General features: G+C 42.3%; 1 protein-coding gene across 2 annotated transcripts in view; it reads left to right on the top strand.

Annotated features, from left to right (window-relative positions):
* Positions 1–23,391, top strand: part of LOC146869314 (solute carrier family 12 member 6-like) — an 818,593-nt gene that overhangs the window by 601,749 nt on the left and 193,453 nt on the right. For both annotated transcript variants that reach the window (XM_085648043.1, XM_085647962.1), the window contains 2 exons: positions 1,395–1,564; positions 2,130–2,261. In XM_085648043.1, the coding sequence (XP_085504169.1) occupies positions 1,395–1,564; positions 2,130–2,261 (302 nt within the window). The remainder of the gene's footprint in view (positions 1–1,394; positions 1,565–2,129; positions 2,262–23,391) is intronic.

Here is a 23,391-nt window from a genome sequence, read left to right as displayed (position 1 = left end):
GAGGAGGAAAGTCTTCACAGGCTGGACTCTAGAAGAGTTATTAGCTTATACATAAAGTGCATCAAGGAGCACCCGATAGATGCTCACTTGTTTATTGGCTTTGCCAGTGCTAAGAAGGGGAAGATGGTCCAGAAGCAGACTTAAATCAGGTGGATCATCCTGTGTATTACAACATGCTACAAAATGAATAGATGAAAAGAAGAGAGTTCCTACTACCCTGAATTACTAGTCACAGGAAAAATAAAACTGGTGATGTGTCCAGTCTGGGCCTATACACCAGAAGGAGAAAAGAAATTAAATTCTACCGGTGTATGGTGGACGCAATCTTTCTGGACTGATGTATGAGGGAATATGGAATGAATGGTATGTGAGATGGGAGTATGGTACAGGAGAGCTCATGTGGGCAGGTTGTTGAATTGTGTAGTGATATGGTCTTTGTTTTTAAACAAATGAATGTATATTGTTTATAATAGATGAATAATCATGTTTAAATCATGTACACAAACATTATGAAAAAATTATATAAAGTTTTGTAAAAAAAAAAAAAAAGAAAAATCAGAATCTTATGAAATACATTTTCAAAACTTAAATATGTTCACTGTGGGATATTTTACTGTGTGACAAGTAAATAAGGTTAGTAGGACCTGTTAAAACATGCTACATTCAGGCTGAAATGGAGCCTCTCTAAGGCCTTCGGGCTCATGCCACCACTCCACCATTGGCAAGAGGTGTTCCAGGATTAGGCATCTAGCAGGCTGTGTAATTGGCATCCATTCTTACTTTCATCAGGCATTACTGTGTCGACAACCAAGTCCATAGGGAGGCCCAGTACATCTGCCTAGTCGTGCAGGGCGTCCTGGTATAAGTCCACTTCTCAGACCCACCTTTGGGAGGTATTATTTTGGTATCTGTTCAAAGATGACATTAGTTGGATTAGAAATATCCATCAGGATAACAAGTTAGTTGCCTTTGGTGATATTTGTTCTAGTGGGTATTCTAAATGCAGATTTCTCCCTGCTCTCTCTCCTCCACGTTCTAAAGAATGGACTTTTAAGGCTCTATAAAGGTCCCAACCTAGATTTTACACACTCACACTGCAGTCTTGAACAGTTGACCTGCGTTTAAGGACATCGAAGAGTGCACAAAGGTGGCAAAATTATATGGCTATTGTCACTTTGTTGAATGGCGCAGGCTTACCATGGAGCCAGTGGTGCCACCCATCAGCGTCCAGGAACAGTTGCTTTGAAAGTTCTGGACATTCTTTGGCATCTGGGAGATACTCAAAAGGTGAGGAATCTGCAGGCAGACAGTATACACAGGAAAGAGCATTACCAAAGGTAACGTATTCATCTATTCCTTTAGTGTGCTGAATGTAACCTTATTGTGCCTTGCAGGTACTGTGCGAGTGACAACAGCAGCACGTCTTGCCCTACTGGTGGCCAAGAACACCTCCTTCTTCCCTTGCAATTCAGATCCATTCGCTGAAGGAAACATAGATGTGTGGTGGGTTGTGCATGATGGTGGCATGTTGATGCTGCTTCCCTTCTTGATTAAGCAGCACAAGGTGAGCACACATGCTTCTGGACGACTCGAGTGTTTAATGTTGCTGTACTTCCCATTCCATTGAAGGTTGCATGGAGAAAGAATTAGTTTTTGATGAAAATGATTGACATTGCTCTTCTCTTCCTTGAAAGATCAGGCTCTATAACATCTGAGAGCCCTACAAGTTTCAAGAGATTTACTGTTTTGCCAATTTACTTTCAAGGATGAGCATGATGACAATAGCAACTCAATTGTAACATTAGCAGTAATTAATGAGCCATTTGCTAGGTTGAGCACTATGAGATCCACATCCTCTTTGTTGTGTAATGATAGTTTGTTGTCACTATACCTAGGACTTAGTGAGGATGAAGGCTTGAATCTAAGAAATACGCCTTAAGTTTTATGTACTCCTTTTTAACATTGTCACTTACTTTTTCTGTCTCTATTCCTCACGGTTACAGAGCTGCCCAGAAGATGTGCTTTTACTATTGAACAGTGATGTATTGCTTGTTTCAAAGACTGGTTCACTAAAACTGTGGAATAATCTGTTGTTTATTTGAAGTAATACTCTCTCCCAAATGTCTAAGGTTTGGCGTAAGTGCAAAATTCGAATCTTCACTGTGGCTCAGATGGAAGATAACAGCATCCAGATGAGAAAGGACCTGGCCACTTTTCTATACCATTTACGTATCGAGGCGGATGTCGAAGTAGTAGAAATGGTGAGGACTCTTTGAGAAGTCTTTATATACTAACACAATGTTACAAACATGCTAGATAGTTGTTCTTCTTATACCTTCTCACTCATTCATTATATGCTAGCTTCTTTAGCTGTTATAATTTTTCATGGAATTCTACTTGCCTGTCTTTCTTGTCTCCTCTGCTTTCTGAAGTCTCTTTTCATTGCTTGTTTGTTGTTGCTAGTGTATAGTTTCACTATTCAAGTACTTACTCATGCCGCCAGCTTTATCAGGGCAATTTGAATATCCTCTTGCATGATTGAGGGCATCAGGACATTTCATTGTATACTTAATTTCGAATAGATACTAAATCCTTTGAGATTACTCTATTTAGATATTTTACTAGTCTTCAAACTGGATCCAGAATTATGTTTATCAATACAGATTTGCAAGGGGCCAGCTACCACTGTTGTAGAGTCAGATGCAGATCTACAAGATGTCTTTTCTGGAGGTGACAATATAGGCCCATAACCTTGTCATCCTTGTCAGTGATGTCAGTTCTTTTATTTTGCTTTTCACTAAAACTGGGATCTGGATAATGATTCTCAAATAACAGAACTGTCCCTACATGCACAAGTGTCCCTCTGTAAGTGAGCTCCATCTCTTTATTAAATCATCACCAACTGCCACACCCACTGTTTTTCAGCCTGTCCAGCAGGACACATGAAACCCCTTCCTACCTGCCTCCCCTTCTACTTTGAATAATTTTCAAGGTACTTGCCCTAAAAGACAGGCTCCAAGTAGTACATACCATGCAGCAAGTAGTCAAGTCAAAATCCTTTATTCGATCTTACACATAAGATCATAAGTATTTACAGTCAGAAATTATGGTTTAAAAAAGTGCTATCATCCACTTTATCATAAAATCCATGTCATCCATGTATAAATAAACTAGATACAGTAAAATTATAATAGACAGTCCTAATTCATCTTATGGGCCAACCTGCTTTCTCTTTTTCAAACTTGCCCATAAGAATGATCCTAGCGAGAAACACACAAAAGAATTCTGCAAGGATTTGAAGAAATACAATGCCACACGACAACATTTAAAATTGTGGAGCTTGCAAATTGGTCAAATAAAAGTATGTTTTTCTTGATGGTAAAAACCACAAAAAAATAAAACATAAAGATTAGTTTGTGGTGACCTGTTGTTGCACGGACACACGGAAAGATCGGAGTGTTTGTATTGCTTCCCTGGGTGTCCTACCATCAATGGAATCAAGTTTAGCCGGAATCTTAATAAAATATATGTGTGGTATGGCAATGTGACATCAGCCAGGTAAAAGAAACTTCCCTCCTCCAGCGCTGGAGTTAGTTCATACAGACTGTGGGAGTTTTTTTCCTTTCTCAAGTATTGGGCCCTCAAGATGAATATCTCAACCAGTTTCCGCTTTGTTAGGGACTTACCAAGTGGATGGATCATTAAAAAGGTGACTTAGGCCCATTGCAGTAAGTTCCGACTCCACGTACTTTAGCCACCTGATCCTACTGTAGTTATCAGATTTTAAAATAAGTGTTATCAAATTTTGCGTAGGGGGGACCCCTTCGGTTTTGCAAATAGAATGCCACAGCAGGAGTGGTGCCATTTTGATTGAATCGATAATATATGGTAGAGCGAGTTCCATGTGTAGAACATAATTCGAATAGGACTGTGGGAGGGAAGTAAAAGACTTAAAAAATGTGTTCTCAATCATTTGCAAACAATCACTGGGAGCCATCCCCCATACCCCTGCCCCATACACCGCTGCCGCCTTTGTTTTTGCATGATACATTTTTTTCATTGGGATTAGAGGTTTGACTCCCAACCTTTTGGAGAATGTTTTCAGCGCCATTAGGCTTCTTTGCATACCCATTGCTCTTCCCTCTAGCAATTTGGACCATGATTGTTTTCTATAAAAAAGGACGCCAAGATAGGGAAATGAATCCACCACATCCATTTTGCCAGAGTACATAAAAAAAGAAGAAGGTGGTCTGTCACGTTTCTCCGCTCCCGCGATGATAATGAAAGATTTACTCTGGTTGACTTTTAAATCTAGTGAGTTCATAAAAACTGGATATAAGGTGCTGGAGCCCCATCCCAGTTCGGGCCATCAGGACAGCGTCATCAGCATACGCCCAAATCGGTAACCGCTGATGATTAGAAAGCACAGGGACATCCAAGGATGCGCCCTCAAGATGTTTTCCCACACCATTGGTATAGATGGAGAATAAAAATGGTGCCAGGACGCAGCCCTGCCTTACCCCGCTTAAGATCTTAAATGATCGGGTGCACTCCCCATTCTTCCCGTAATGGACTGAGGAAGAGGCGTCAGAGTACAGCTGTCTGATGAAGTCGACCAATGCCTGATCTATTCCCATCTCCTCCATAATATGCCAGAGTCTAGGGTGGGACACGCTGTCAAAAGCTGCGGATAAGTCCATAAAGGCAAGATAGATCTTCCCACCCTAGGCTCTTACATATCTGTCCATGATCAGTGAGAGGTTCAGGCATTGGTCTATCATGCCTTTTCCCTCTTGGAAACCATATTGGGACTCCCTTAGAATGTTTTTGCTCCTCACCCATGCCTCCAATCTCCTCAAAAGAAGGCGGCCCATGAGTTTGGCCGTCGTATCGATCAGCGAGATTGGACGGTAATTTTTAGGATTTCTTTTATCTCCCTTTTTATGAATTGGGACGATTAAACTGGTTTTCCAAGATGTGGGGGGGCCCACTATAACGATTTTGTTAAAAACATTGGTTAAAAGGCGGCCCCATATATCCATGTTTTCGAAGAAAAAATCCATTGTGACACCATCGGGACTTTCCCAATACTGCATGCCCTTTAAAATGAGCCACCCACTCCTCCTCCCCTACATTAACATCAAGCCCTGGGTCATTCGGAGTTTTAAAGTGGGGGCCATTTATTATTCCCCAAAACTCCTTTGAGTTGCCTGAAGCCGAACCCTATTCTAATTTGGCCCAAGTTTCTTCCCTTAGCGCCTTTTCCCTATTTTTTCTGGGCATTTTATATTCCCTACGGAGAATGGGAATTTCGGAGAAATTTCTTGGTTTGGAACCTAGAGCTTTGGTAAGGGCTTTCTTTTTTTTGGAACAGATCGAATCAAACCAGCCCTTATCATTTTATGATTTACTGGTCATCTTCCCAGTGAGTGACTTCCTTATACATTATAAAAAATCTAAAAAGGAAGACACCACGAATTGGGGATGGTTGTCAGGATCTAGGCAATTACCAATAATGTGAAGGGCTTTCCTAAGTATTTTGGGTATCACCTTTGTTTTATCAATTTTGGGCCACTTCAGTTGATATCCGTTTCGTCTGGTGAATATAGGCTGACCAATTACCTGGGGGGTTATCACAGCCCTCTGCATAAGTTGGATTTCACATAATAAAATCGCATGGTCACTGAAGGCGTTAAATTGGATATTTACTTTGTTCACCTGATGTTTAAGTGGTTTGTGATCAATATAAAGTTGATAGTCGATTCCTGATGTTCTCTGTGAAACGTTGGAGACAGAGTATCATTGGTAGTGGCTAGGTTGTTGACCGTGAGCATATTTCTCATTGAGATTAGCGTATTCCGGGTGTTTCCATAGATATTATGCAAGAAATGATGGACAGGATTGCCTCTCAAATTCTCCACACCACAAACCCGCTCTAAGTTATAATTACATGGGTGTATGTTGAAGTCCCCCAGCCATACGATATTTAAGACAGCCTTTTGTTTAATAAAATTGGTCGCCTTATCAAGGGCACAGGTCACCTCATCCAAAACTTTTTGCATATTTAGGCAAAAATTGTTATTATAAAAGTTTATTAAGAGCCATTGATCTTGATTAGGGAACTCTAGAATAACGAGATGAAAATATGGGGAGGTTCCTTCAAGCATTTTTACTTTTGTTGCTAGTGTGTTTGGGATTAGAGTTATTAAGCCCCCTTTAGCTCTTCCTGAGGAGGGCGGGGTAGCTCTTGTCTGGTATGAACGGTAACCATTTACAAAGATCTCTTCTGTGGCCCAGGTCTCCTGCAGGCAGGAGATATCTTGATCCAGCCATAGTCTGAGCCAATGGGCGTCCCCAAGTTTATTTGTGATACCTGCGACATTCCAAGATACTATTCTTATGATATCTGAGTGCCCCCTCCTGTTATTACTAGGGGTAATAGTCGCTTCTCTGTTGGTATTATTTGCGGAACCTGCCCTGGGCGAAACGGCCTGCTCCGCTTGCTTGCTCTCGGGTAGTCAATCACACATTTCTAGCCCTGAAAGGGGGGCAAATCTGTTCTCCCAGGGAATTCCCTGATTATTCATCTCATTGTAGCTCCCTGGGTTTTCCCTAATCTGAAGTGGCGGTCCCAAAACGAGCGGTGGAAGAGGCCTATAGAAGTAGCCCAGTGAAAATGAGGTGATCTGCATCCCTACGGGGGTAATTCTGCGGAGATAATCTAAAATAAATTTGACAACGTAGGGGTTATTAAAGTTAATCACAACGCAATCACCCTGAGTCACTTTCGGGGACACACCCAACCACCCTGTCCTTCTAGTCATGATGATTTGATTGGTTAAATGTACCCCCCCCCCTCAACCGGTGCCTGCTGCATAACGGTTCAGCCAATTAAGGGATTTATCCATCAGCTGTGAAGTGGTTTCCACTTGACCCTCCCTCAAAGGTGGAACATTTCTCAGTACTATCACTAAGGGCATTGCTGCCGGTGGGAGCTGGAGAGCGTGGTGCTCACTATAGGTATGTTGTCTTGGTTTGGCTACTTTATCACCACCCCCCCTCGGGGCCATTTGGGGATTGGTTGGAAGAGTAAACCTAGTAGAAGCTGATTCAAAAGATATGTCCTGCTGGGCCCTTGTAGTTCCTAGAATTTCACCTTCCGGGGGATTAGTGTTGTAAATATTTGAGGCAGCTCCCTTCATTGTAGGCAGAACTGACCCCCTTGACGAAACTGCGGGCCCTGGAGACTGGTGAGAGACGCGACTGTCCGTCTCCTCACTTGTTGATATAACAAAGGCCTGTGTCTGGGCTGACAACCCCTGTGTTACATTTGTCTGGGTTCTGTTGTCACAAGTGTGATGCGATCTACAGCCAACCTCCAATGCTGACAGCCTCTCTTCAATTATAGTTAGTTTATACAGGAGAGGGTTCAGTAGTACAGAAATCATAGTCTCCATCCGTTTCAGGAAGTCCTCCTCATGCCGAAACATGGATAAACTAACAGTATCTGAGACCCCAGAGCTGACTAGTTCAGGTTGGGCCACTTCCAAGTCGTCTGTCCTGGTGCGTTTCCCAGTACATGCCCCTTTCGTGGGTTTTTGCCTAGCGGGTCCGCCCCCCTTTCTTCTCTTGACTGGGGGTCCACTGTGACTTGAGTCAGGGTGGGGGGCACTGACTTGGCATGGGTCACTATGTTGCCTGTTGATATAACACCCAGGGAGGAAGAGGAGGTGGGAAGTGTAGCGACAACCAGATTAGGGATGAGTTGTTTTGGAGACCTTATGGGTAGGGGTTCCGTGCTCATGGTGCTGGTAGTGCTAGTGGTGCCTAGGGAGGAGCGCTTTTGTGTCATGAAAGAATCCAAAGAAACCCTTTGCTCCGTTAATTTTATTTCATGAGATAAAACAGTATCTGCCCTCGTAAGAAAAGAGTCCAGTGTGCCTGCAACACCCCCCCCCCACGGTTTTTCATTTGGTCCCTTCCGTTTGCTCATATTAAGACAGGGATATTGTTCTACAAACCCCCACCAAAGTCGAAAATGGGAAGATAAAAAAGCTCAGTACATTCAGATTATATCAGATGTTAGAGAGTTGGCCCAGCCCAGCCTTCCACCGGGCGTGGATGGGCGTGGATGGGCCTGCCCTTGGCCCAGGTGCGCCCTGCGACGCGGGCCAGCGTCTTGTTTTTATAGCGCGTCCTCGCACTAGTCCTTCTGGAGCTTGTGGTCCCCCGGTACCTTGGAGCAGTCCGCGGGCAGCGAGAGGCCAATAAATATTGGGGCGGCCACAATGCGCCGTGGGACGGCGTCTTGTTTTTTTAGCGTGTCCTCGCGCTAGTCCTTCTGGAGCTTGTGGTTCCCCGGGACCTTGGAGCAGTCCGTGGGCAGTGAGAGGCCAGGAAACGTTGGGGCAGCAAGTATTTCTAGCCAATTCACTGTTAACATGTTATAATTGGGGGTCTGCCATTAATCTGATGTAGTTAATAAAGTTGTCACCTTTAAAAAGCAGGGATTTGATAAATGGGTGCAGCGACCAAATTAGCACAAGTAAGAAAGTTGCCTGCCCAGAGTGTAGCATTCTCTGTTGAGGTGGTGAATGGTAAATTGGATGCCAGGATTAGAGTCAGGCAAAAGAGCCTGACTCCTATATATCTAGAGTTATCTCTCTCTCTCTCTCTCTCTCTCTCTCTCTCTCTCTCTCTCTCTCTCTCTCTCTCTCTCTCTCTCTCTATATATATATATATATATATATATATATATATATATATATATATATATTATCTACTGGCGGTCGCCAGTAGATAGTTATAGTTAGGACCGAGTTCCCATAGGAAATCGGAAAATTCTATTTTGAATAACTTTGGCGCCGGTTGACTTATGTTCGTGAAATTTTCAAAACTAATGGGGCGCTCCGCTCAGCTCCTACCCTGAAAGTCTCGGGATGATTCGTCAAGCGGGGGCTGAGAAAAAAGGGGGGTCCCAAAACGCTTTTTCCCCATGCATTTTCCCATAGGACCTTTAGTCGAAGGTACAGCCCGAACGGCTGAACAGAATTACTTGAAATTTGGCAAAGAGGTAGTCCTCAGGTCAGGCATGTGCCTTTTGCATATATGGTGTAAATCCGTTCAGCAGTTCCTGAGAAAATCAAAAGTAAAATCATATATATATCTGGGCGGAGCCTAACCACACATCTCATTGTGAGATCTGATTGGCTGTCAGCACTTCATCCAAGTGTTGGCAGCCATCTTGGGATAAATATACATGAAAGCACCTCATTAAAAAGCATTGCAGTTAATAGAAGGTTTTAAGACTTTAGTTACATTAGAAATCATTTGTTGATGGTACCATACTCATTTTAGGAATTGTGGTATGTTCTAAGGTGATTTTACCATGTGAAAAAGCCTTCTGCTGGGATATCATGAATCATGTTTGAGAGAAAACTATTTTCACATGCTTTTCCCACAGAGGTTTGGAAGGTGATAAGCTAAACTGAGAGCATATTTTCTGTAAATTCACATTATCTTTCTCAGTCATGTGAGAATTAAGTCTGACATTCTCAGTAGAACATGTACATCCAACAAGGGCAGAGACTGTCAGTTGATTCCTTTGTGTTGTACTGCAGCTTCCCAGAGTGTTCCAAAGAACAACTAGAGCGCTAACAGACTTACTTATGACAAAGTTTTGGCACACCTGAAGCCATCTTGATTGGAATAAAGTGGTAACATTTAACACATTTAATTTAAAAAAGAACAAAATGAGAGGGTTCATTTTGCCATAGAATGTATGATTAGTGCTGCAGAAAGAAAAATTAGGGCACATTTTGAGTGACTTCTCAAATCCTCTTCTATTTCATTAAAGAATTCTGACATGCAGACTGACACATGCACTTTCAATACCAGCAGCAGACTTCCCTGGTGAGCAGTAGCTTTACTACAGTGATCTAATGAGCAACTAGAGTGCTAACATTCTGAATTTATGGCAAATGTGTGACACATCTGAATGCCTTCTTCATTGAATCAAAGTAAAAAACTGACAGTATGCCTACTGAGGAGACTGCAGTAAATGAGGAAATTAGGAATCTTCATAACAAGGTTCCCAAGATGGCCACCAGAGACAAAAGAGCCCAAATGTAGCACAAATATCACCGATATGTAGTCCAAGTATAGCCCAATGACAGAAATCCCAGAGTGTTTTAAAGAACAACTAGAGCGCTAACAGTCTTACTTATGACAAAGGTATGGCACACCTGAAGCCATCTTGATTGGAATAAAGTGGTAACATTTAAAACATTTAATTTGCAAAGAAACAAAATGAGGGGGTTCATTTTGCCATAGAAATTTTGATTAGTGCTGCAGAAAGAAAACTTAGAGCACATTTTGACTTCTCAAATCCTCTTCTATTTCATTAAAAAGTTCTGACATGCAGACTGAAACATGCACTTTGAATACCAGCAGCAGACTTCCCTGGTGAGCAGTAGCTTTACTACAGTGATCTAATGAGGAACTAGAGTGCTACCATTCAGAATTTATGGCAAATGTGTCACATCTGAATGCCTTCTTGATGGAACCAAAGTAAACAAGCATTGAAAATGCAATAGGTCTCGCCCTCGTTTAAGTTAAAGCAATTCTGTTTATAATTAGGTGGCTTTTTAGCTTTGCTTTTATTAGTGTTTTTCAAAATTTCATATACATACCATGCATATGTATGCATATATATGTATATGTATATGTTTGCATGAATTTATATTTATATAGATATGCAGATTATATGTTTATATATGTATATATATATATATATATATACACATACATATATATAAATGCATAAGATGACCCGGTGATAGGTAGTCATATGCTTACCAATCCTTCAATCACTTTCAGAAAAACTAAAAGTTTGGGAAACAAATTAGCAAGCAACAGACAAGATGAGGGTCGTAAAGATATGTGGCTCACCGCAAGAAAAGGTTTTTTTAAGTGTTCCACTTGCAAAGCTTGTAAATTTGGCAACAATGTCAAAACATACACAACAGCTTTCTCATCCAAGATTCGGGAGATTAAGCAACACTTAACATGCAAAACTGAGTACGTGGTGTATGTTTTAGAATGTAGCTGTCATCTGAAGTACATAGAGAGCACAAGGTTGGCTGCCCATAAGAGAATACTACAGCACATACGAGCGATCATTAATAAAGATCAAAATTATCCAGTGGCCAGACACTTTCAAGCCATTCACGATAGTGATCCCAGTCATCTTAAATACTTTGTCATAGATGCAAACCCTATCACCAAAAGGGGAGGGGATAGGGAAGCTAAGTTAAGACGTCTGGAAACCAACTATATATTGGAATTTGATTCCCTTATCCTGGAGGGCTTAATGCAACCGAAGACCTTTACACATATCTGTAAATTCTACCAAACCTGTAAATAGATCCAATCTAGAAAGTGAAACCATGAATTGTAAATTATGTATATTGGTCATGTTTGTTTATAAGATAACTGATTGTTTTTTAGTATTTATACTGTTCTTATCCTAATATTTATTCTGGCTTAGACCTTTTTAGAATGATATTTTAGACATATAGTTTTTACTTATTGTGTGTCTTTTGTTTGTTCTGATGGTTTAGAGTTTTAGGATATTATATGGGAATATAAACATTATCTAAGTTATCTTGTTCCCCTCATAAACTACAGGGGCAATTCTACAACCCTCTCCTTAGCATCTTCATCAACATTAGTATGCATATTTATTTACATTCCTTTGCACATATCCACCTCATTATATTTTGCACTAGAGGTCCATTTGGACTAGTACCGGACTATTTGCACTCCTTTTTTTGCACCTTTGGATTTTATACCATCTATTATTGTTTTTATATCTTTCAAACATCAGGGTATATTGCAATGATTATAGATCAGCGTACCTTTTAACTGCATATAGTTAACGAGATTTTCTCATGCATATCTATTAGGTAGCCTATAGATTATGATTATAGATTATCTTTTATAGGTACCATTATGAGATTGGAAACCTCACCTTAGAAGTATTTCGCATGGGGGGAACTTAAAGAAGATTAAAATTAAATATATATTTTTTTCTTCATGGATGAGGCCCCAGGTATATGCAGTTTAATTCAAATATTATCCAGGGTGCATTCACGAGGTATTTTACACAGGTATTGGGCAGGCACATTTATTTATTTCTCACACACACACACACGTTGTAGATAATGGACGACCAGAATACTCTCACAAAGTTTTACTCCTTTTTAGGTATTAAACAGGTATCGGCAAATATTATCTATGTTCAAAATTGCAACATTTGATTTTATTGGTCCATAGGATTAGTGTAAATGAGGTATTTTACCTGTATGTATTTTATTTTACACAAAATGTCGAACATATGCAATGTATTATTTTATCGGCATCTATTTGAAACCTATTAGTCTGTTTTCTATGTCTATTAACTCAGACCATGTGTGTGGGGTTGTTTTTTCAAGCACTAGCACTTTAAATAATGAGCAAAACTCTCTGAGCATTGTCATGTGATCAAGGCCGCTTTGACGGCTGAAACGCGTAATGGCAGGCGAGGAGGAATAAAATACCTTTGAATTTACACAAGGAGGTCTACGTTCGTTCTTTTTTCCTTGGAGAAACTTGTGAGCGAAGAGAGCTCATATATATGCATATATATATGTGCATATGTGTGCATGTACAGAGAGGTAGAGGTGTATAGGTAGAGGTGTATAGGTAGAGGTGTATAGGTAGAGGTGTAGAGGTAGAGGTGTAGAGGTAGAGGTGTATAGGTAGAGGTGTATAGGTAGAGGTGTAGAGGTAGAGGTGTAGAGGTAGAGGTGTAGAGGTAGAGAGGTAGAGAGTAGTAGAGAGAGAGGTAGAGAGTAGAGAGCGAGTAATAGAGAGTAGAGAGTGAGTAGTAGAGAGTAGTAGAGAAAGTATCAGAGAGTGAGTAGTAGAGAGTAGTAGAGTGAGTAGTAGAGAGTGAGTATTAGAGAGTGAGTAGTAGAGAGTAGTAGAGAGTGAGTAGTAGAATGAGTAGTAGAAAGTAGTAGAGAGTAGTAGAGAGTGAGTAGTAGAGTGAGTAGTAGAGAGTAGTAGAGAGTGAGTAGCAGAGTGAGTAGTAGAGAGAGAGTAGCAGAGAGTGAGTAGTAGAGAGTAGTAGAGAGTGAGTAGTAGAGAGTGAGTAGTAGAGAGTGGTAGAGAGAGTAGTAGAGAGTGAGTAGTAGAGAGTAGTAGAGAGTGAGTAGTAGAGAGTGAGTAGTAGAGAGAGTAGTAGAGAGAGTAGTAGAGAGTGAGTAGTAGAGAGAGAGTAGTAGAGTGAGTATTAGAGAGTGAGTAGTAGAGAGTAGTAGAGAGTGAGTAGTAGAGAGTAGTAGAGAGTGAGTAGTAGAGAGTAGTAGAGAGTGAGTAGCGTAGAGAGTAGTAGAGAGAGAGTAGTAGAGAGTGAGTAGTAGAGAGTAGTAGAGAGTGAGTAGTAGAGAGTGGTAGAGTGAGTAGTAGAGAGTGAGTAGTAGAGAGAGAGTAGTAGAGTAGTAGAGAGTAGTAGAGAGTGAGTAGTAGAGAGTGAGTAGTAGAGAGTAGTGGAGTAGTAGAGAGTGAGTAGTATAGAGTAGTAGAGAGTGAGTACTAGAGAGTAGTAGAGGGCGAGTAGCAGAGAGCAAGTAGTAGAGCATGTGTAGTAGAGAGTGAGTAGTAAAGAGTGAGTAGTAGTAGAGAGTGAGTAGTAGAGAGTAGTAGAGGGCGAGTAGCAGAGAGCAAGTAGTAGAGCATGTGTAGTAGAGAGTGAGTAGTAAAGAGTGAGTAGTAGTAGAGAGTGAGTAGTAGCGAGTAGTACAGAGTGAGTAGTAGAGAGTAGTAGAGTGAGTAGTAGAGAGTGAGTAGTAGAGTAGTAGAGAGTGAGTGGTAGAGAGTACGAGAGAGTAGTAGAGTGAGTAGTAGAGAATAGTAGAGAGTGAGTAGTAGAGCGAGTAGTAGAGAGTGAGTAGCAGAGAGAGTAGTAGAGAGTGAGTAGTAGAGAGTAGTAGAGAGCGAGTAGTAGAGAGTGAGTAGTGGAGAGCGAGTAGTAGAGAGTGAGTAGTAGAGAGTGAATAGTAGTGAGTGAGTAGTAGAGAGAGAGTAGTAGAGAGTGAGTAGTAGAGAGTAGTAGAGAGATAGTAGTAGAGAGAGAGTAGTAGAGTAGTAGAGAGTGAGTGCTAGAGAGCAGCAGAGAGTAGTAGAGTGAGTAGTAGAGAGTGAATAGTAGAGAGTAGTAGAGAGAGAGTGTAGTAGAGAGTGAGTAGTAGAGTAGTAGAGAGTGAGTACTAGAGAGTAGTAGAGAGTGAGTAGTAGAGAGTGAGTAGTAGAGAGAGAGTAGCAGAGAGTGAGTAGTAGAGAGTGAGTAGTAGAGAGTGATAGAGAGAGTAGTAGAGAGTGAGTAGTAGAGAGTAGTAGAGAGTGAGTAGTAGAGAATCAGTAGTGGAGAGTGAGCAGTAGAGAGTAGTAGAGAGTGAGTAGTAGAGAGTGAGTAGTACAGAGTGAGTAGTAGAGAGTAGTAGAGTGAGTAGTAGAGAGTGAGTAGTAGAGAGAGAGTAGTAGAGAGTGAGTAGTAGAGTAGTAGAGAGTGAGTGGTAGAGAGTAGTAGAGAGTGAGTAGTAGAGAGTAGTGGAGAGTGAGTAGTGGAGAGTGAGTAGTAGAGAGAGAGTAGTAGAGAGTGAGTAGTAGAGTAGTAGAGAGTGAGTGGTAGAGAGTAGGAGAGAGTAGTAGAGTGAGTAGTAGAGAATAGTAGAGAGTGAGTAGTAGAGCGAGTAGTAGAGAGTAGTAGAGAGTGAGTAGTAGAGAGTGAGTAGCAGAGAGAGTAGTAGAGAGTGAGTAGTAGAGAGTGAGTAGTAGAGAGTAGTAGAGAGCGAGTAGTAGAGAGTGAGTAGTAGAGAACGAGTAGTAGAGAGTGAATAGTAGTGAGTGAGTAGTAGAGAGAGAGTGGTAGAGAGAGAGTGGTAGAGAGTAGTAGAGAGATAGTAGTTGTGGAAATATGGATTTTTCTGGTCAGTTATGTCCCCTATCTTGGACCCCAACGGTTCTATGTGCATGTCACAAGTACATGTATGTTCCCTCCAGTTCCAGTTATGAAGACGCAAATACATGTGCGTCCACCGTCAACATGTCCTCTGTCAGATCCGCCATGAACAGGCCGGATATTCCATTCCTAAATATGAAAGGCCACCGGCTTTGTATGGTTCACTTATGCCATTTTACAGTCCAGGCAAGTAGGCCCTGATTCTGTCATCAAAACTCCTCTTGCCTTCTGCCTCTGAAAGCTCCAGTCTGAGCCTGCATCTGTGACCATGAACTTTGTCCCATTCTCTGCGCGGCTCACGAAGCCTGACATCAGCCTATTCTCTGCCAAGTACTGTATTTCACCTTCGAATTATCTGCTTCCCCCTCAGCCGATGCATTCCTGCCTAGTAGTTTAAGTAAACATTCTTCCAGTTACCGAGCAAAAGGCCCGGCTTCTCTGTCCTCATGCAAGTAATTCATAGCCCTGTTACCATGGAATATTCCTACCCCCTCGCATTCAGTGTAGACACTTAGACGCTTGTACACGTACGCACAGTCAGTATAGAATAGATTCTGTCCGAGAGTCCTTCTTTCTTGGATAACATAGTTCTTTAAACATAGGATGTTAGATATGATTTGGGATTAGGTTGACTTGACCCCCCAGACTTTTTGTCTCCACATGTAGAGCTAAATGTCAAGTCCCCTTCACCCCCTAGTTACACGTCAATTACACGTCATGCTGCTGCGCGCGCATCTAGGCCAAGTATTATCTTATAGATCCACCTATGTATGACATCATAACCAATTATGTTCCTTTTTACTCCTTATTACACCCATTTTTGGTTACGCAGGTAGAACGTCATTTTCCTTATCAATTGTTACGCCTACTGCATTCGCTTCATTGTAATGTATGTACTATAAAAGTTACTTCTTGTCAATAAAGTATGTACTTCACTTCCTGAACCCCCGTGGTGATGGAACTTGGAGCATCCGATTATAATCGATCACTGGAATAAAGCCCATTCCGAACCTCTAATATCACGGATTCTGCCTCTCATTTTACTGAGCTATTTTATAATGTTACTGTATCAAATTCAGTCCAGGTAAAGGAATTTTATTTACCACATGATGGCGCCCGAATAGGGACACTTTCTCATCTCACGCGCCGGCGGTGAGTTGCAGGCCCGGTCTCCTGCCACAGCTGGACGGACAATAACGCGTACCAGCAGGATTTCCTGTATCTCCCTCCGGTCAAGCGGGGGCGACTGAGACTGCGATCAACACCCAGACGAGGCGGTGAGAAGTGCGAAGTATCCCGACCAGAGCCTAGCTGAGAGAGCAAGATCCGAGGTATACAGAGACCCACCAGTTCGAAGTCAAGCCCAGTTTCCGACGAGGCGAGTCGAGTCCAGTCCGGTTCAAGTTCAAGTTACCGAGGCCTTCTGTTTCCGAAGCTACCCGGTGAGTACCATTACTGGGGAGGCATTTCTGACGTGCACATAGGTTGTGCCGGTCAAGACGGGTTTGGGTACACAAATCCGGTCTGCACTGTTTTAGCAGTGTATCTGTACTGTTTAGCAGTATATCAAGTATTCCGAAGTATCTAGTTAGTGTCAAGAGTTATGCTTGGTGATTAGTTATGCAGACGATCATCATTGTTGTTTATTTTAAAGGTTAAAAAAAAATGTTTAATGTTTAATGTTTAATGTGTTAAACGTCCTGCATAGTGTGGTATGAATGGTTGTTCATTATTGTGCTTTTGTATTAAGTGTGTTCAAGATTAAGTATCAGATCAGTTGCCAATATGCCGCTCTTTTCAAAGTTAAGACAGATCACTACTAGAAAAGGGGTACTCGAAGAAGCCGTCCCTATTCCTCCTAGGGATACTCCAGGGCACTTCATGTATCACAAACATGGCTTAGACGCTATATTATTTCTTGATTTATGGGTAGACTACACCAAGGGATTACCAGAAAGTCAGAGGTGGCCCGCAGCGGGGACCTGGGATGCAGAGTGCATCATGAAAGTCGAGGAAGAGTTATGGAAAAGGAAAGTCAGACAGTCACAGAAGGACGCCGTCGAGTTATGGCGTAAAGAATCTCATAGACGTACAGAAAAAGCACGTAGACAGGAAGAAAAGAATAAAGAGAGTTCAAATAAAGTTCAAGAAAATCTATTAATTGAGGAAGGTATCCGAGTGAAATCAGAACAAGTAGACAGACAAAGAAATGCCCTTATGAATGGTATGTATCCCCTTCTGGCCGAAGGATTACCTAAGGCTACTCCAGAGATACCGAAAGACTTGCCACCCCCATTATTCCCAATCAAGGTACATCCTAAGGGGCATCCTAGAACCGCAGAAGATGTTTTTCTTTCCTCATATTTAGATGACGCAGCTCCCGAGTATGCTAATTCCGCCCCACATAGACCGCATACCAGGGAGGTCCAACGCCAAGACCCAGCACCCGTATCCCTACAGCAACAAATCGAGTCACAAGTTCCGGCAAGCACATCTGTTTCTGTATCTGTTCCTACAGCTACTTCTATAGCTGTGTCCACACCTATAGTTGCTGTGTCACGTTCGACGAATCCTTTCACACCCGACGCCCCAGATGGGGCCACGGGAGGTGCTACCAATATCTTTTCTACGCCACCTAGAATAAATAAACTTACTTTTCAAGAGTCAGCGCATTCACGTACACCCAAATTCGTAAGTGCCCGTGCACTTAAAGAACTTCTCGTAGATTGTAGATATGACCCGGTGCCCGGTATAGAGGACGAAATGATCCTGGCATCATTGCATATCAGACGAGCCGCAGTGTATTTAGCGAAGTTACCAGGAATGACTGCGCATCTAGACGAAATATATCATTTTGTCCAAACAGGGCGAGATCCAGAATGTATTAACAGAGCTATGGAACACCAGAAAGTAGAGATACAGGGGGAACTGTTACGTTTCCTCATAAACTGTGTGATCAGAAATGTAGACCGACCGGGGGTAGACCCGGAAGCAATGCAAATTCTTACAAGATGGAGCCAGAATATATCAGAAGGGAGACATGACAAGCAAAATTGTATAATAGCCATGTGCCGAAAGATCCGTAAAGAAATAGAACGCCTACACGAAGAGAGATTAGAGGCAGACGAGTTCGAACAAAGCGAGGAAGAAGGGTCAGGACTGCCCGCAGGACAGTCGGACACCATAGCCTATGTAGGTAGAGGAAGATCTTGTAATAGGAATCAGACTAGATGTCATACTGACTCAATACGTCCGATATGTCCAGATAATAACAGGAATTTCCAAATACCTATAATTAATATAAGGTCTAACGAGCATTCGTTCCAAACCGCCGACAAGCTACTCCGAGAACGAAGGGGTTATCATTTTCTCGATTCTATGGACGAACAAGATTTAGCCAGGGCAGCTGTCCATTGGGTGGACAGTCCCGGAAAATATAGTGATGATACAGTAGTACGCACATTTTTGAATCTCACCCCAGATGAACAGAGGTTAGCTGGGATCTATATGATTCAACAACTCATTATACTATATCGGAGTCAGCATTCGGACCCTGGTCCCTTACCTGACATACTGACTGAATTGCTTATGAATAAATGGAGAGGTCCAGGTACTAAATTAATTAAAGAAATTCTAGAATCAAGAAAGCAGTATATTCTTTTTGTATGCTCAGAGCATGTTTCATTGCCCGTCAAGGAAAGAACCACGTATCACATGGATAGACAGAATCCCTTACGAGAAGTGCACCCAATAAAAGGTGAGGACAACGAGTTTAGGCGCGTATTTGTATATACGCCCATATCAAAAATAGAATTGTTACAAATGAAGAAAGTGGTACCCAGTCATGACAAAGATCCAGCGGGTTTTCACCGAGAGATTAAAGACATGTTACTCATGGGAGAGTATACCTATCCCGACATTATGACAATATTAAAGGTATTGATGCCTGCTGGCATTTATGAGAAACTCAAGGAAAAAGAGTGGGAGGTAGGAGACCAAAAGATAGAATGGTCAGTGTTAGAAGCGGAAGAAAAGGCCCGAACTGCAGGAGCAGGACTTGGAGATAAAACTAAAGCACTACCAGGTTTACTAGTACAGGTACTGCCACGTTTGTTAACTACGAAAAAAGAAGATTGGGGTACAATTTCAGCCTGTAAACAGAAGCAAGATGAAGACACTAGTGATTACTATGCCCGATTTGAAAAATGTTTTGGTATAAATAGTGGCATAAAAGCAAGTAGCGAATCGTACCCACATCTGTTTGTAACAAAATTAGTAGAAAATGCCCTGCCCCCAGTAAAGAATAGAGTATTAAAATTCGAGAGTACCTGGCAAGGTAACACTCCATCACAAATGCTACAAATGTTACAGTACCATCACAATAGAATTAGAGAGGAACAAGAACATGAACACAGACGCATGAAAGACACGAAAATGAAAATGCTAGTTTCCCAGACTGTTCCAGCTGAAGGACATAAAAAGGGTATGACACACTCCGATTCAGCAGGACCTATAAAAGGGACATGCAATTATTGTAAAAAGCCAGGTCATTACGTACACGATTGTCCAGTTTTAAAACATAATATCGCCATAGGTAAAACACAAGAAAGATCACGGCCACTCAGACAAGATCAGAATGAACAAGGAGCTATGCAGCATGCCCAGGCCATGCCAGCCGCACAACAGCCAATACAGTTTGTGCCAGCTGCACCACCGTTGCCTGCTGCTGCCACACAGACAACAACACGACAAATGTATCAGACCGCACAGTATGAATATCCTGAGTATCAGCGTTACGCATGAACTAGCCTAGAGAGGGAAGTTGACTTACCCCTTATCGAGATTCCTGTAGATCAAGAAGGACCTTATGTACATAGTGAATTATTAGGTCAAGATAGAAAATTTTTACTCGATACAGGGGCAAGTCGAACAACTATAAAACGTAGTGAAGTTCCAGGGGCACCCCTCTCAGGCTCTCAGAATATTTCCCTTGGTTTTTCAGGAAAACCTATTGTTAATGAAGTATCACAGCCTCTTCCACTTACGATAGGACCTCTGACCCGAACTACAGATTTATTGCTTACTAAATCATGCCCAGAAAACTTGTTAGGAATTAAGACCCTGAAAGCTCTAGGAGCCATAATATGTTGTTCTCCGGAAGGTGTAAGGTTGTTTTTACGTGATTTTAAAGGTCACTATGTGTCTAGAGACATGGATCCCCGACTGCAGACTTTACCTACACATCTATGGGCACAAGGCCCTACTGATGTTGGTTGCATGAATATTACACCATATCGAGTCACATTAAAGGCAGGAGTGGTGCTACCACGAATGCGACAATACAAGTTACCACCAGATGCTGTAGTGGCTTTACTACAAATCATTGACGAGCTTATTGCCCAAGGAGTAGTTGTAGAAACAGACTCCAATGTATGTAATTCACCGATAATCCCGATTCTTAAACGAACAGATCCCACAGCCCCGCCAGTATATCGATTGGTTATTGATCTGCGCGAGTTAAACAAATGCATTGTGCCACAATTTCCTGTGGTCCCAGATATCTCATCATTACTGACAGCTATTGATTCTGAAGCAACATTCTTTACTGTAATTGATCTCAAGAATGCCTTTTTCAGCGTCCCAATAGATCCGGAAAGTCAATATTTGTTCGGATTTAGTTTAAATGGGCGTAGCTTTAAATTCTCACGCGCACCTCAAGGATTTACAGAAAGCCCCAGCATCTATAGCCAAGCACTGAAACGAGAACTAGATAGTATCCACATGCCAGTTAACACCGCTCTGCTTCAATATGTCGATGATCTGCTGATCACCGCGAGAAGCGAACCCGAATGTGAAAAAGCATCGCTGACAGTTTTACAATTTCTAGCCGAAAAGGGGCACAAGGTGTCCCCTTCTAAGCTGCAATTCTGTGTCCAGCGAGTTGTTTATCTTGGACACTCGCTGTCCAAGGAGGGAAGGCAGCTCACACCCGACCGCATTCAGTTGATAGCTAACATGTCAATACCCAAGACACAAAAGGAGGTACGAGCTTTCATAGGCCTCACTTCATATTGTAGGCAGTGGATCCCTCAGTACGCATTTCTAGCAAAACCACTCATTCAGTTAACCACACAGGAGGCAGCCACATCGACTGTTCTCCCTTGGACTCAGGAACATACACAAGCTTTTGAAAGCCTAAAGAAAGCCTTATGTCAAGCACCTGTTTTAGCAACGCCATGTTACAGAAAACAGTTTACACTCTTTGTTACAGAACGCGAAGGTACTGCCTTGTCAGTACTCACACAGGAACAAGCAGGAGCACACAAACCATGTGCTTATTTTTCTAGTACATTAGATCCCGTAGCTCAGGCTTTGCCTGCATGCCTGAAATCAGTAGCAGCGACAGCTTTAGCAATCAGACAAAGCGATGCTATAGTGTTAGGACATCCATTGACAGTTAAAGTACCACATGCAGTAGAGGTTCTTGTAAATAGAACGCAAACACAACACTTGACTATAGCGCGACTTACAGGGTACGAACTTACATTGTTTCAGCCACATATAGAAATCAGACGCTGTAACACATTGAATCCTGCCACACTTTTGCCAGTAACCGGAACAGATCCACTAGCCCATGACTGTATTGAAGTTATTACAATCACGACGAAACCCAGACAAGACTTAACCGATGTCCCATTGTCAGATCCAGACCTAACATTGTATGTAGATGGTTCATGTATGAGAACAAGTACAGGAGAGTTAGTGGCCGCTTACGCAGTCACAACAGATACTGAAGTCATTGAAACTAATCGTATAAATACTTTGTCAGCTCAAGCCGCAGAGCTCATCGCTCTGACACAAGCCTGTATTCAAGCCACGAATAAAAAAGTCAACATATACACTGATTCACGTTATGCATTCGGAGTTGTACATGACTTCGGCGTGCTGTGGCGAGAGAGAGGTTATTTAACTTCCCACGGTGCCCACATTCAGCACGGACCCCTCATTCATGCCTTATTAGATGCAATACATCTACCCACTGCAATATCAATTATGAAATGTAAGGCTCATACGAAGGTTACTGATATCATATCCCAAGGCAATGATCTAGCCGACAGAACAGCTAAACAGACTGCTCAAACTCAAACCCCCGACATGACAAAGACAATAGTCCCGACACCGACACATTGTATGACAGTTAAAGATCCTACTCTTGACGTAATTGACATACAGACACATGCTACACCAGACGAAATAAAGAAATGGACTGAATTAGGAGGGATTCAAACGGACCAAGGATGGATGATGAAGGAAAAGTCTGTATGGTTCCTTCCTGATTCAATGGTCCAAGTTATAATTAACACTATACATAGTCCAGCACATCTAGGAGAAAAAGCTATGCTAGACAGCATTCAACACATTTGGTTCAATAAACATTTACGAGCAGCAGCCAAACAAAAGGTCCGTACCTGTATGATCTGTTGTCAGTTTAACCCAGGAAAAAGCGTTCCCGTAGAACAGGGTGGATTTCATCCTCCTAATCATCCTTTTGAAGTACTCCAGATGGACTATATCCAGATGGAACGATGTCGAGGATTCAAATATGTTCTCGTAGTTGTCTGCGCTCTGTCCCGTTGGACAGAGGCGTACCCGGTTTCAGATTACACTGCCCCGACTACTGCCAAACAGTTGGTTCGAGAATTCTTCCCACGATACGGTTTACCACGTGTTGTTCACTCAGATAACGGCCAGCCGTTCTCATCCGAATTAATGAAACACGTTTCACTTCTGTTAGGATATCAGTGGAAATTCCACTGTGTCCGACACCCCGAGGCAGCAGGTCTCGTAGAAAGACATAACCAGATACTGAAAATCAGAATGTCCAAAATATGCAGAGAGAAAGGTGTCGACTGGGTAGTAGCGTTACCAGTTGCACTCTTTTACATGAGAATGGTAGCACACTCTCGAACAGGGCTATCCCCGTATGAGGTGATCTTCGGCAGACCACCGAATATGTGGGGGACGCCTATACCACGCAAGATAACTGATGTTGACTGTAATATGCTGACAGATTACTTGGCTTCCTTGATGTCTGCACTACAATCTTGTCGTTCACAGGTAGCTGCAGCCTTTCCCGACAACACTGAGGTGAAACCCCATGACGTAGTTCCGGGTGATCTCGTCTGTGTGAGGAATTTCGACCGAAAGACTCAGCTGGAGCCCAGGTGGAAATCACCCAAGTTGGTCCTGCTGACCACAAGGACAGCCGTGAAGATCGAGGGCCGCAAGGGCTGGATTCATTCAAGTCATATCAAGAAATTTCATGG

This window comes from Triturus cristatus, chromosome 1_1 (assembly GCF_964204655.1).
Source record: "Triturus cristatus chromosome 1_1, aTriCri1.1, whole genome shotgun sequence".
NCBI lineage: Eukaryota > Metazoa > Chordata > Amphibia > Caudata > Salamandridae > Triturus > Triturus cristatus.
The sequence above is the reverse complement of the archived record's forward strand: the minus strand, read 5'-3'. Positions and strand labels throughout refer to the sequence as shown.